The sequence below is a fragment of the Myxine glutinosa genome, chromosome 5 (genome assembly GCF_964187855.1).
Source record: "Myxine glutinosa chromosome 5, kmMyxGlut1.1, whole genome shotgun sequence".
Taxonomy (NCBI): Eukaryota; Metazoa; Chordata; class Myxini; order Myxiniformes; family Myxinidae; genus Myxine; species Myxine glutinosa.
In genome coordinates, this window is record NC_136265.1 from 169,887,616 (window position 1) to 169,901,534 (window position 13,919).

At 43.6% G+C, this 13,919-nt stretch overlaps 1 protein-coding gene and 1 long non-coding RNA gene across 4 annotated transcripts in view; both read right to left on the reverse strand.

Moving 5' to 3' along the window:
- Window positions 1-7,326: 7,326 nt before the first annotated feature.
- Window positions 7,327-8,727, reverse strand: LOC144892421 (uncharacterized). The gene is made up of 2 exons (XR_013623617.1): window positions 8,159-8,727; window positions 7,327-8,041 (listed from the first exon to the last, which is right to left on the reverse strand). It is a non-coding gene; the product is annotated as an uncharacterized LOC144892421 (long non-coding RNA).
- Window positions 8,728-9,045: 318 nt separating this feature from the next.
- LOC137426750 (serine/threonine-protein kinase D1) overlaps window positions 9,046-13,919 on the reverse strand; it is a 156,918-nt gene continuing 152,044 nt past the window's right edge. For all 3 annotated transcript variants that reach the window (XM_068115588.2, XM_068115589.2, XM_068115590.2), the window contains exon 18: window positions 9,046-10,535. In XM_068115588.2, coding sequence (XP_067971689.1) covers window positions 10,311-10,535 — 225 coding nt within the window. In that variant the 3' untranslated portion in view covers window positions 9,046-10,310. The remainder of the gene's footprint in view (window positions 10,536-13,919) is intronic.

Sequence of the window (13,919 nt, forward strand, 5' to 3'; positions counted from 1 at the left end):
AGATATCCTCATCAGCAAACCTTCCCATCAGCAAACCTTCCCATCATGCACCAAGATATCCTCATCAGCAAACCTTCCCATCATGCACCAAGATATCCTCCCCATCAGCAAACCTTCCCATCATGCACCAAGATATCCTCCCCATCAGCAAACCTTCCCATCCTGTACCAAGATATCCTCCCCATCATGCACCAAGATATCCTCCCAATCAGCAAACCTTCCCATCATGCACCAAGATATCCTCCCCATCAGCAAACCTTCCCATCCTGTACCAAGATATCCTCCCCATCAGCAAACCTTCCCATCATGCACCAAGATATCCTCCTCATCAGCAAACCTTCCCATCATGCATTTCCTTGTTTTCAACCCCCCTCCCCCAACTCCCTTTTAAAATAAATTCCTGGATCCACCCCTGGTATTCTCCTGATTGCTGGAGCCTCCTTAAAAAATCCATGGAATTCCCTTGATTGTTAGAGTCCCCCTTTAAAATATCCTGGATCCACCCATGGAATTCCCTTGATTGCTGGAGCCCCCCCTCCCTTAAAATTTGTTTTTTTGATCCACCCACTGTATTTCCAAGTTTTCAAACCCCCCACCCCCTTTTATTTATTTATTCCTGGATCCACACATGGTATTCCCTTGATTTATAGAGCCTCCCTTAAAAGTTCTGAATCCACACATGGTATTCTCTTGATCAACAGAGCCCCCCTCCCTTTAAAAGAAATCCTGTATCGACCCATGGCATTCCCTTGATTGTTAGAGCCCACCTTAAAAAAAAAATCCTGGATCTGTGTATCACATCACATTAGACACAATCATTAAGCCTAATGTTGGCTTAACTGTGCAGGTGGATATCTTGAGATCTTAGGGTCCTGAATTCAAGCCCCTGTCAGCCCGTTTAATTAACACCAGGTGGGTTGACTCAGCCTGTCATCCTACCGAAGGTGGCAAAATGAGTACCAGATGACTAGTTATGGAGAGGCATTGCATCAGCAGCAGCCACGCCCACAGAAAATGATGCAACCAGCAGCCACAGGCTGCACATGAACCACCATGGCACCTTTTTGCAAAAGAAACACCGGCGAATGAAAAGGCGATTACGAGTCATATCAGGGACTCGTATCTGCAACAACAATTTTTTTTTTGCAACTTTTCACTTCTTTTCATGAAGATTCTTCTCTCTCCAAGGTAAAGCCACCGCTCGTGATATGGCGCATGGAAATAATGATTAATTGCGGGAACTTACTGAAACAAGTACACTCTATATACAGTATTACACCATTTTGGTGCTGGCAGGATGGATTAGAGGTACGCATACTTGTGTCTAAGCGGTCTAGTCTGGGTTTGAATCTAAACTATAAAATGTCATCCTGGCATTTCACAGGCAGGGAGATACATCAATGTGTGCACCGTCCCTCAGGTGGACATTAGGTCAGAGGACCCGACCCGTCTACCAGCACTGGTCATTGATGGACGTTGAAGATCCCTCGGTGTCTTTAGCGAAGATTAGGCGAATCATCACCGGCATCCTAAAACAAATTTTTAAATTCCTGCTCTGACCTATAGGGGTCACTACATCAGTGGTACCGGTGTGTTGCTCCCGGAAATGACGCAAATAAGGACAGTCATCAGGAGTTGCACAAAAATAAATGAATTGAGTAACTGGATATTTCAATATCTATCTATAATTCCAGTAATCTCTGTGTGTGTGTCTGTGTGTGTGTGTGTGTGTGTGTGTGTGTGTGTGTGTGTGTGTGTGTGTGTGTGTGTGTGTGTGTGTGTGTGTGTGTGTTTGTCTGTGACCGCTGTTTCTCGACAACCACGGGTCCGATATACTTGAAACTTGCCAGGTATATTGCTGGGGACCTGAGGATGTGCCTTTTCAAGGTTTCATATTAATCGGAGAAGTAGTTACCGAGCTATGGCGATTTATTTACCAAACTCCGCAAGCCGTTCGCTTTGGCTTTGCGAATTGGATCAAACCATTTCATGTAAATAGAGGGGGGGGGGGATTGTCACCGTACTCGCAAGCCGTTCGCTTTGGCTTTGCGAATGAACCAAACCATTTCATGAACCAAACCATTTCATGTAAATAGAGGGGGGGGGATTGTCACCGGACTCGCAAGCCGTTCGCTTTGGCTTTGCGAATGGACCAAACCATTTCATGTAAATAGAGGGGGGGGATATAATTTTAGATATCTATCTATAATTCCAGTAATCTCTGTATGTCTGTGTGTATGTCTGTGTGTATGTCTGTGTGTTTGTCGTTTGTCTGTGACCGCTGTTTCTCGACAACCACGGGTCCGATATACTTGAAACTTGCCAGGTATATTGCTGGGGACCCGAGGATGTGCCTTTTCATGGTTTCATATTAATCGGACAAGTAGTTACCGAGCTATGGCGATTTCTTTACCAAACTCCGCAAGCCGTTCGCTTTGGACCAAACCATTTCATGTAAATAGAGGGGGGCGGGGGGGGGTTCTGTGGTCGTTGCGAATGGACCAAACCATTTCATGTAAATAGAGGGGGGGTTCTGTGGTCGTTACTGCCACGTGGTTTCAAAGTTTTTTTTTGTTGTTGTTGTTTGCACGCATGTTTTTTTGCACGCACGTACGGGCACCCACGTACGGGCACGTCCTAGTCTATCTATAATTCCAGTAATCTCTGTGTGTATGTGTGTGTGTATGTGTGTGTGTATGTGTGTGTGTATGTGTGTGTGTATGTGTGTGTGTCGTTTGTCTGTGACCGCTGTTTCTCGACAACCACGGGTCCGATATACTTGAAACTTGCCAGGTATATTGCTGGGGACCCGAGGATGTGCCTTTTCAAGGTTTCATATTAATCGGAGAAGTAGTTACCGAGCTATGGCGATTTATTTACCAAACTCCGCAAGCCGTTCGCTTTGGACCAAACCATTTCATGTAAATAGAGGGGGGGGGGATTGTCACCGTACTCGCAAGCCATTCGCTTTGGCTTTGCGAATGGACCAAACCATTTCATGTAAATAGAGGGGGGGGGGGATTGTCACCGTACTCGCAAGCCGTTCGCTTTGGCTTTGCGAATGGACCAAACCATTTCATGGACCACACCATTTCATGTAAATAGAGGGGGGGGATTGTCACCGTACTCGCAAGCCGTTCGCTTTGGCTTTGCGAATAAACCAAACCATTTCATGTAAATAGAGGGGGGGGATATAATTTTAGATATCTATCTATAATTCCAGTAATCTCTGTGTGTATGTATGTGTGTGTGTATGTGTGTGTGTCTGTGTGTTTGTCTGTGACCGCTGTTTCTCGACAACCACGGGTCCGATATACTTGAAACTTGCCAGGTATATTGCTGGGGACCTGAGGATGTGCCTTTTCAAGGTTTCATATTAATCGGAGAAGTAGTTACCGAGCTATGGCGATTTCTTTACCAAACTCCGCAAGCCGTTCGCTTTGGACCAAACCATTTCATGTAAATAGAGGGGGGGATTGTCACCGTACTCGCAAGCCGTTCGCTTTGGACCAAACCATTTCATGTAAATAGAGGGGGGGGGATATAATTTTAGATATATATATAGTACGGGCATGCCCTAGTATTTGCAAAACCATACATTCTGATGGAGCACGGTGTGTGGCTGGTGGGATCACCACGAGGTGACCGTTGCTTAGTGTACTGTGTTCAGTGCGACCTGTGAACACGTGTTTACCGATGAATCGACATTTTTTATTTTTTTAATTTTTTTGGATACTGAATCGTGAAAGAGATTGAAATTGCTCAATTGGGAGATTGATTGATTGCTCGTGAAAGAGCGAACATTTATTTCACAAACAAATCAACCAGACAAACAAAATATATAAAAAGAGGGAGCGGAAGACAAGATGGGGAGAGAATGGGAAGCACACAAACATAACATTTGAGAGCAGGGAGATGTGTGGGAGGGAGAGGGCTTGGGGTGGGGCGGCGTGGGAAGGGGGGTGGGGGGGTGGGAGAAGTATAAAACACAAGGACACCAAGGACTTCCAGGACAGAAGTTGGTATTTCAAAAAAGTGGATTTGGGGTGAAATTAGCAGGGGTAGAAAAGATCAAGGTTTTGGATGGGGGAAGATAAGAGATGGGTGTGAACAGCTGTTTTAAAGACCTGGAGGGTGGAGTGGGATTGAAGAGAGTGAGGGAGTTTGTTCCAGAGGCGGGAGAAAAGAGGAATGAAGGAGTGAAGGTGAGCAGAGTCTTGATTTTGGCAGTTTAACCATAAGAGGGTTGCAGGCAGATCTTGTGCGACCTGTAGGAATATTTGGGGGACAGAGCCCAGCGAGAGCTGGGGGGTGGGGGGGGGAAAGCCAGAGAGGAGTCGGTAGAAGACGGAAAGACCACCAACCTGCCTGCGGTGAGTGAGTGAGAGGCCCTCGGAGATTTCGTCATCGCGGGAGATTCCAATGATTCTGAATGCTTTGGTTTCAACAGCGTGAAGCCGAGCTAGGTGTGAGGCAGGAGCACCAGCCCAGAGGGGAGAGCAGTATTCCATTGAGCTGCGGATGAAAGCCTTGTATGTGGTGAGGAGCTCAGGTGTGCCAAGGAAGGACTTCACACGACGGAGGATGCCCAGTCGGGGACTGGCTTTGGAGGCCAGCTTGGAAATGTGGTTTTCCCAGGACTTCATGGCAGATAGTGAGACCCAAAAGCTTGAGTGACAGAACTTCTTGGAGAGGATTATTCAGAAAGTAGATGGGAGGGTTGTCCAGTCGGTCTTTTCGGAGAGACATCATAAGAGTGTGAGATTTGTCAGGATTGAAAGACATGTTCCACTTGTTTGCCCAGTCTGTGATTTTGTCCAGGTCTGCAGAGAGTGAGGAGGCTGCAGACTGCCGATCTGAGGGATGAGGAATGGAGCGGCAGAGAGTGGAGTCATCAGCAAAGAGATACAGAGGATTTTCAAGAGAGTCAGAGAGATCATTGATGAAGACCAGAAAAAGCACAGGGCCCAGAACACTGCCTTGAGGAACTCCAGCCTGAACAGGAAGAGGAGAAGAGAGAAACCCATTCAGGGCCACACGTTGACTACGACTCGAGAGGAAGTCCGCCAGCCATGCGTAAAATGGAACAAATTGTTGATTATTTTTCACGTTGATATTTGTTGAGGTGAGATGTTAATTGCAGAAGTTGAGTTGTTGAAAAAGGTGATGAGCGTTTAAATATTGAAGTTCGATTTTACAGCTTGTGGAATGATCGCGAGTGTTTGGGAAAGTTCTGGAATGATATCTAGTAGTTTCTGTCTCCGTTTTGTGTATACATATGGTTCCTATAGGAACAAGCTTTCGGGGAGGTTTTAAGTGGTCCAGACAAGTGTCCAAGCAGAGTTGTTAGGGTTAGGGTTGTTAGGGTTACCTAACCCTAACAACAATACAGGTTGTTCCTATATTGCTTGGTTTTTTCTTTTAAAGAAACACGTTTGGACATCAATTAATTAAATAAGCTTAGGCTTTTACGACACCTGGTTTCAAATCTCATCCCTGGTATAATTTTAGGCGTTTCGTATGCAAGGTGGTACATCAATGTCTGCACCATCCGTCGGAAGGACGAAGCCGGAGGGCCTGTCTCTCAGCACTGATTGTTGGTGGATGTTAAAGATCCCGCGGTGTATTTCACAAAGAGTGGGTGATTTATCACCAGCACCCTGGCAAAATCACAAATTTGTACCACCTTCAGTTGAACACCAGGCCTAACGAGCAAGTTTGTCAAAACACCATGCCAAAAAATGTCCCCTATGCCGACTCCACAACCTGGAATTAATTAAGGCAGTAACAGTAGGAGTACATTGTAGTTGTAGTATTGTTCTCCCTTGTGGGCCAAAGCCCATGTATTCAACGTCCAATTCCTGAAGGATGTGGAGACCAAAGCTATGAGAATCAGCAGCGTCACACAAGAGGTGGAGGCACATGGCTGACTCCTCTCTACACTTGTTGGGACCAACGCATTAATTCAGGGATCTTTGTGTTACTTCAACAATCCCAATATAGCATTACAAGCTTTAAACTAGAACACCACTCAGTAGAGCACATACTCCCGCCGTGGGTTTAGTTGGAATAATACGTTTTGTTTAACATCCCCTCTCCCCAAAACAATAAATGAAAAGGAAAGTAAGCCCTAACTGTCAGAGAATTAATTTTGATATATCTCGGAATTAGAGGAGAAAAACATCATTTAAGAATAAGAATAAAAGCTTTAATGCGGTAAAACAGAAAAAATCGTTCCCAAAAAAATTTCCAAATTTTTTTCCTGGATCTGGAATAATATCCTGAGCTTCACCAAAAACTAATCAATTCTTCCTTATCCCAAGGGCAATCATCCCACCAACCTTCATCCAAATCCGTTCAGAACTTTTCTAGATATCTTGTTCACAAACACACGAACACACACACACATGGACGGATACGATCGAATGCGTTACTCCCTGGCGGGAGTAATACACCTGAAAATCGCAGAGCCAGAACCAGAATTATTTATTTGGTCTGGGAAGCCCATGCGAGGTTTCTTCTTCTTCAGCCTCACAACCCTGGGTGAATATGCGATATTAAAAAAAAAAAAGTTGGAATTTTGCCAAATCTGTTTTATTCGTTTGTTAATATACCTCAGCCATTGACAAATCTGGAACTAAGTCTTTATAAGTTCATCAAATACTGACACTGCGAATGACATTCGCTGAGCTTAATGTTCATATCTCTTCTGAGGAATTTAAAAAAAAACAGTTTTAAAGCATTATACGTATCAAACGATACATTTTATGAAACGGTGAAACCTAATACACACTTTGGTGGTTTTAAAATGACAGAATATGTCTTTATTAGAAGAAAAAAAAATGAACATTGAAGACGCTGCTAAAAAAAATACACCGCTCTAACGCATAACCACGTGTTTAAACTACATTTACAACAAATATGAAAACTATTTTCATATCACAATGTTAAATATAGAATATATAGAAGATAATAAATAAATAAAAATGAGCCCCATCCTCCAATGGTAAAAAAATCCCTGGATCGGGAATAATATCCTGAGCTTCACCAAAAACTAATCAAATCTTCCTTATCCCAAGGGCAATCATCCCACCAACTTTCATCCAAATCCGTTCAGAACTTTTCCAGATATCTTGTTTACAAACACACGAACACACACACACACACACACACACACACACACACACACACACACACACACACGGACACACACACGGACACACACACGATCGAATGCATTACTCCCTGGCGGTAGTAATAATCGACAAAAGCTCAAGGAAAAAAAACATCGGCGACTTGTCAAAAGTATCGATTGAACCACCACCGTTCAATGCATCAATTCAGTTTATTTTTGCATATTACGAAGAAGTTTTAAGGCATCACATCGTTAAATCATCAGCATGAATACTGCATATTTAAAAACAGGCTGCCAATAGGATCTGTGTTCGGTTTTATACAACATGGAATGCGACAAGAAGAATGCACAATTGGCTCAAAATCTGCGAGTCCAAAATTCCCGCTACAACACCAAAAAAATAATGAAATAAACGGACGCAGGAGGTTAACGTGAGTGAAAGGTAAGATTAAAATAATGGTGCATTGAGCTAACAACAACAACAACAACAACAACAAGAAGAAGAGAGTCAATGCAAGACTGTAGAAAACAAGAAAAAGTACTTTTGATAAGTTTATAAAAGGTCATATTCCAGCCTGGTACTTGCACATGAATTTATTCAGAAACCTTCATAAGCACCAATAATTTCACAATATGTGGAATTAACTACATTATATTAACGACCTAAGTCTTTATACATGCAATATGCATTCTAGTTGTAACATGTCCCTACCAAATGCCTTCGGTGTAAATAATATTGCTATATCTACAGTAATAGACATTTACTCCTTACTTTACAGGTGAAAGTAAAACAACGGAAAAACGTATATTCCTTCACTTTGACGGTTTAATCATATCATAACACGGTATTAAAATGAAAGCAAGGCTTACATGTACTTGCAGTCCAAGTTCGTTGTTTGATAATAACTGAAAGAATGAACGGAGGTATGATGATAAACATGTGATGTAAAAAAATTAAAAAAAGTTTAATATTAGAGTAAGCTCATTTATCCAAACATCAAAGTTGTCAACGGCACAAGTTACCTTATCGGAGTCACACCGGGTGCTGATGCATTGTCAGAGAGGCAGAGACGAAGGGCCGTGCAATAGGCCTTATACAGTACTGTACTGCATCGGTAAGAGTTAGAAAACCTTCAGGGACTGAAACTGCAATCTTTCTTGATGATGAACAACAATGTCTCATTCCTATTTTTAAAGCATAAACACAATGAGTAAGTTGTTTAAAAAAAGAAGAAGAAGGCATCTGATGTTATCCATGCGGAAGGTAATACAAAATTCCTTCTAACTTCAACTTGATTCACATTTAATCTCGAGCAGCATGCAAGGAAATGAAAATTAGCCGAATGTTTCATTTTTCTTTTAGAACAAATTTGATTATTATATGAAAGATTCCATGGAAAGAATAATCAGTCACATTTTTAAAAAATTGAGTTAATGGTGCCTCCTGCCCCCAACCCAGTTGAATTCGCAAACGTCGACCTCAAATATCAATCAAGAAAAACGATCGAGTCCACTCCTGCGGTGATTTCCACCAAGCAGAGCACAGTAGTTTCTACATACATATATACATATATAAGTGTGTGTGTGTGTGTGTGTGTATATATATACGTATATATATATATATATATATATATATATATATATATATATATATATATATATATATATATATATATATATATATATATATATATGTATATGTGTCGCATGTTGTGAAGCAACATGGGTTTAAACTCTATTTTGATTATTCTCCAAACAAAAACAAAAACATGTGGCTGATTTTTTTCTTTCTTTCCCCATGGAGTCTTCATATTGATAGCAATTTCACATGTTGGTTCAATCGCTTCAAGTTTTTAAATGTGCAGAAATGAGTATCGAAGATTAAAAAAAAACCTGCAAATGCATCAGTCTCATGCATGCAATGTGCAAACAAGCACGATTTAATCCTGTCACACACAAACAAATACCAAGTTGATAACCTGGGCAAGATTTTAGTGTTATGTTCATTAATGATAGACTGCTGAACAAGTTGTGGTTAATTAACCATATCCCTCACACTTCACCACTGCTCAAACTTGTTTCTCAATGCTCAAAAAGAAAAGAAAAATCATGTGATTTTGCTTTTATACGAGTATCTAAAGTGTTCTGAGTATCAAACACCCAAATTCTTTGTATTCATAAACTACCGGAGATAACTTTTGAAATGCAACCGAGAAGTGCATACCTTCCACACGATGAGAAATACAAAATGACGGATTTTTAGAACTGAAACGTAATTTGCTCTCGCAAATTTCCTCGTGATTTGCACGTGGTTACAATTCCAGGCCAACGCAAATTGAACTTTATCAAGTACATTCCTGGATGTTGAAAGGCCTGGTAGCAAAAATCAGAGTTGGTGGGATGAGAGAGCGGAGGAGCTGAGCAGAGGCAGTTGTAGGAAACGCGATGGAAAAAGAGTGAAAATTCAAAAAGAAAGAGAAAATGTATCACACCTCCTCCCTCATTATTCCATTGTATTAACCATTGGGACATTCGGCTCAAGCAAGAAAGTTAAAAAGATCACATATGCTACCTTGGTTCACTTGCACGATAAGCATTCAGAAGTTCAAAAACAACTCACCAACAGCAATCATTAATATTCTTGGAATGGGTACGTATTTGTCCTCGGTCTCACACTCCATCTCCCAACCTCTGCAAAAAGCTCCTCCCAAACCCGCACTCTCTTCCTCCCACCCCCTGTCCCCTCTCTGCCGACCCCCTCCTCTTTCTCTCATTCTCTAATCGGAGCTATGCTGTTATTGCAGCAAGACAAACAACAGCAATAAGAAAAACTGGCGTAGATGCAAGTCACCATTTCCATACGTCAATGCATCTCAGCATCTTTGCATATCAAAATAACCTATTTACAACTCAAAGTGGTACAACGCCAACAGAATAAAAATTATAATAAAAAAAGAGCAGCAAGTTCAACAACTACAGCAACCCTCAGAGGTAGGGATAATAAAGAGAAATACTTCTCCCCCTCCACCCACGCCAGTTCGGTTTCTAAAGGCCGGAGGCACTTGGCAGTGAAAGAAAGCCGAGCAAAGCATTCTTACAAAACAATCTCTTTTCAAACCACATGAGGAGTTGTAGCCTAGGTAAGTCATGAGGTCCACATCAGGATAAGTGTCCGTCACATCATGGCGAGTCGATTTCCTAGTGCAGGGAGAGGAGAGGTGTCTCCATCACCGTCCAAAGGTTCTCCAGGCCAGCTGGGACCAAAAATTAGATTTGGTGGAATTGAAAGGCCACGTTCATGGGCAGAAGCCTCCCAACGCGCATCATCACTCTCGTGTGTTAGGTGACGGGCACCGTGCTTAGTCTCCAGCTCACGGAGGTCCAGCCAGGTCTGGAAGTCCTGCAACAACAACATCAAGATGCTTCGATCAGATCAAAAACAAAACGTAACAGCGCAATTGCACACTAAACGAGAACGGCACTCAGTAGAACGCATACCTACACCAAGCTGAACAGTTTTTACGTTTTGTACCCAAATGATAGGCGGGATCTGCATCTGGACCATCCTTGTCACACACCAAAATCGAATTGGTTTGTTCTCATCATAAAAAATTACATTAATTCAAAAAAAATTTTTTTTTAGAACATTCAGCTAACTTTAATTTCCTTGCGTTCCTCTGCCACCCCCCCCCTCCCCCCCCAATGTTCTTGAGGCCCGACCATAGATGTACTGTAATCAATATATTCCAGAGAAAGGAATGACTTCCTGCCACCCCAGTGGGGAACTTGTGTATGAGTACTTTAAAAATAGGAATAAGACTATTGTACATCATCAAGAAAGATTGCAGTTGCAGTCCCTGAAGGATAAGCCATAAGGGATAAGCCCTCCGATAAGGTAACTTGTGCCATTGACAACTTTGATTTTGGGATAAGTGGGCTTATTCTAATATGAAACTTTTTTTTCGAGTTATATTCAGCATGTAGCCTGGTGTTGGCTTAGCGGTAAGGGTGCCGGCTTGGGATCCGAGGATCCTGAGTTTGAATCCCGGTCGATCGCTGAATTAACGCCAGGGGGGTTGACTCAGCCTGTCATCCTTCCGAGGTCGGCAAATTGAGTACCAGCTTGCTGGGATGAATGATCACGGTGTGTACCCCGATTTCGAATAGGTACACCGTATCCCTGCGCATCGTAAGAGGCGACCATGGGTTGGCGTCAGGAAGGGCATCCGGCCATAAAAACATTGCCTCAAACAGGGAACCATGACTGTCATGGGGCCCGCAAGGCTAACCCCCGCTCTAGCGGGGAAAATGGCCTTAAAACGATCATTCATTGTATTCAGCATGTAGATCTTAACGGGATCCTCTCATCTCCTCTCCCTGTCAAGGCTGGAGTGCCCCATGGCAGTATCTTGGGCCCAGTCCTGTTCCTCATCTTCCTCAATTATCTTTCCGATTCTCTGCAACATCCTGCCTATCTCTTTGCTCATGATTCCACCCTCTGCCATATTATTTCTCATCCTTCAGACAGGCAGGCAGCAGCCTCTTACCTCACTGCAGACCATGAGACAATCAGGAGTTGGTACAACACTTGGGATGTCTTTTAACCCCAACACATCCCATACACTTACCCTGTCTCCTCAAAAGGACCATCTGGCAAACCCTCCCATCTATTTCCTAAAAAAATCAATTGAAGAGGTTAAGTCACTCAAACATTTGGGCCTTACCATAAACCATGATCTTTTTTGGGCCGATCATATTTCCAACACAGCCTCCAAGGCAAGTCGCCGACTGGGCATCCTTTCTCGTGGAAGGTCTTTCCCATGCCAATCTGAACTTTTGACTACCTACAAGGCCTTAATTTTTTTTTTCTGGACAAGATCGAGGCTCGTGTAAGAGCTAACATCAATCACATAAAAACAAACTGACACATAAAACACATGATAAAGGAAGCGGGAGACAAGGTGGGGAGAGAGAGGGAAGCACACAAGTACAACAGTAGAGAACACAGTGACATCAGGAGATCTGTGGGAGGGAGAGAGCTTGGGGGGGGGGGGGGGGGGGAGGCATGGGATTGAAGTATAAAACACATGGACACTGCTAAGACTTCCAGGAAAGAAGTTGGTATTTCAAAAAAGTGGATCTGGGGTGAATTAATGGGGGTAGAAAAGATCAGTTTTTGGATGGGGGAAGATAAGAGATGGTGGTGAACAGCTGTTTTAAAGACCTGGAGGGAGGAGTGGGATTGAACAGAGCGGGGGAGCTTGTTTCAGAGGTGGGAGAAAAGAGGAATGAAAGAGTGAAGGTGAGCAGAGAGTCTTGATTTTGGCAGTTTCAGCAAAGAGGGTTGCTGGCAGATCTGGTGTGTCCTGCAGGAATATTTGGGGGACAGAGCACAGACAGAACAGGGGGAGCTAGGCCAGAGAGGAGTCGGTAGAAGACAGAAAGACCACCTACCTGCCTGCGGTGAGAGAGTGAAAGGCCCTCAGAATGAGCTTCATCGCGGGAGATTCCAATGATTCTGAAAACTTTGGATTCAACAGCGTGAAGCTGAGCTAGGTGTGAGGCAGGAGCACCAGCCCAGAGGGGATAACAGTATTCCATTGAGCTGCGGACGAAAGCCTTGTATGTGGTGGGAGCTCAGGTGTGCCAAGGAAGGACTTCGCACGACGGAGGATGCCCAGTCTTCGACTGGCTTTGGAGGCCAGCTTGGAAATGTGGTTTTCCCAGGAAAGATCATGGCAGATAGTGAGACCCAAAAGCTGGAGTGACAGAACTTCTTGGAGAGGATTGTCCAGAAAATAGATGGGAGGGTTGTATCCAGTCGGTCTTTTCGGAGAGACATAGTGAGAGTGTGAGATTTGTCAGGATTTAAAGACATGTTCCACTTGTTTGACCAGTCTGTGATTTTGTCCAGGTCTGCAGAGAGTGAGGAGGCTGATTTGATCTGAGGGATGAGGAATGTAGCGGCAGGGAGTGGAGACATCAGCAAAGAGATAGAGAAGATTTTACAGAGAGTCGGAGAGATCATTGATGAAGACCAGAAATAGCACAGGGCCCAGATCACTGCCTTGGGGAACTCCAGTCTGGACAGGAAGGGGAGATGAGAGAAACCCATTCAGGGCCACACGTTGACTACGACCAGCTTGTTGCTTGTATTTGGAGCTTGTGGAGTTTTTCTCCCCTTTGGGTTGGCAACCCTGCCTCACACCTTGCCCTTTCTGATGCCGTGGAAAAGCAAGGCTCTCAAAATCATAGGGATATCCCGTGACGAAGCTGAGTGTCTAGGCCTGTTTTCCTCACATCACAGACAGGTTGGTGCCCTCTCTATATTCTAGCACCTCCTCTTTGATCCTGCACCCGCTTCCCTGTCTTGGTTGTCCCTTCCAGATTTCTGCAGGACGCACACGGTCCACCCATCACCCTCTTCTTGTTAAAGTCCTAAAATACAGGCCCACTGCTCACCTCCACTCATTTGTTCCTCTTTTCTCTCATGTTGGTTCAACTTCCCCAGTCTGTTCAGTCCCATTCTTCCCTCCACGGCTTCAAGCCAGCTGTTCACCACTACCTCAGGTCATCCCCCGATCTCTAATCATATCTTCTTCCATAAATGACCCCATTCCCAAGCACTCCCTTTTTCCAGGTTGTTGTGTGTTTTCCCCTCTCCCTCACCTGTTTTCCTTTGTTAGTTTTTTTTTTCTTTTCCTTTTTTGTTTCATCCCCACTTTCACCTTCCTCTCCTTGTTGTGTTTCTTTCAGCTTGTGTACAGCTTGTTGACCACACGCG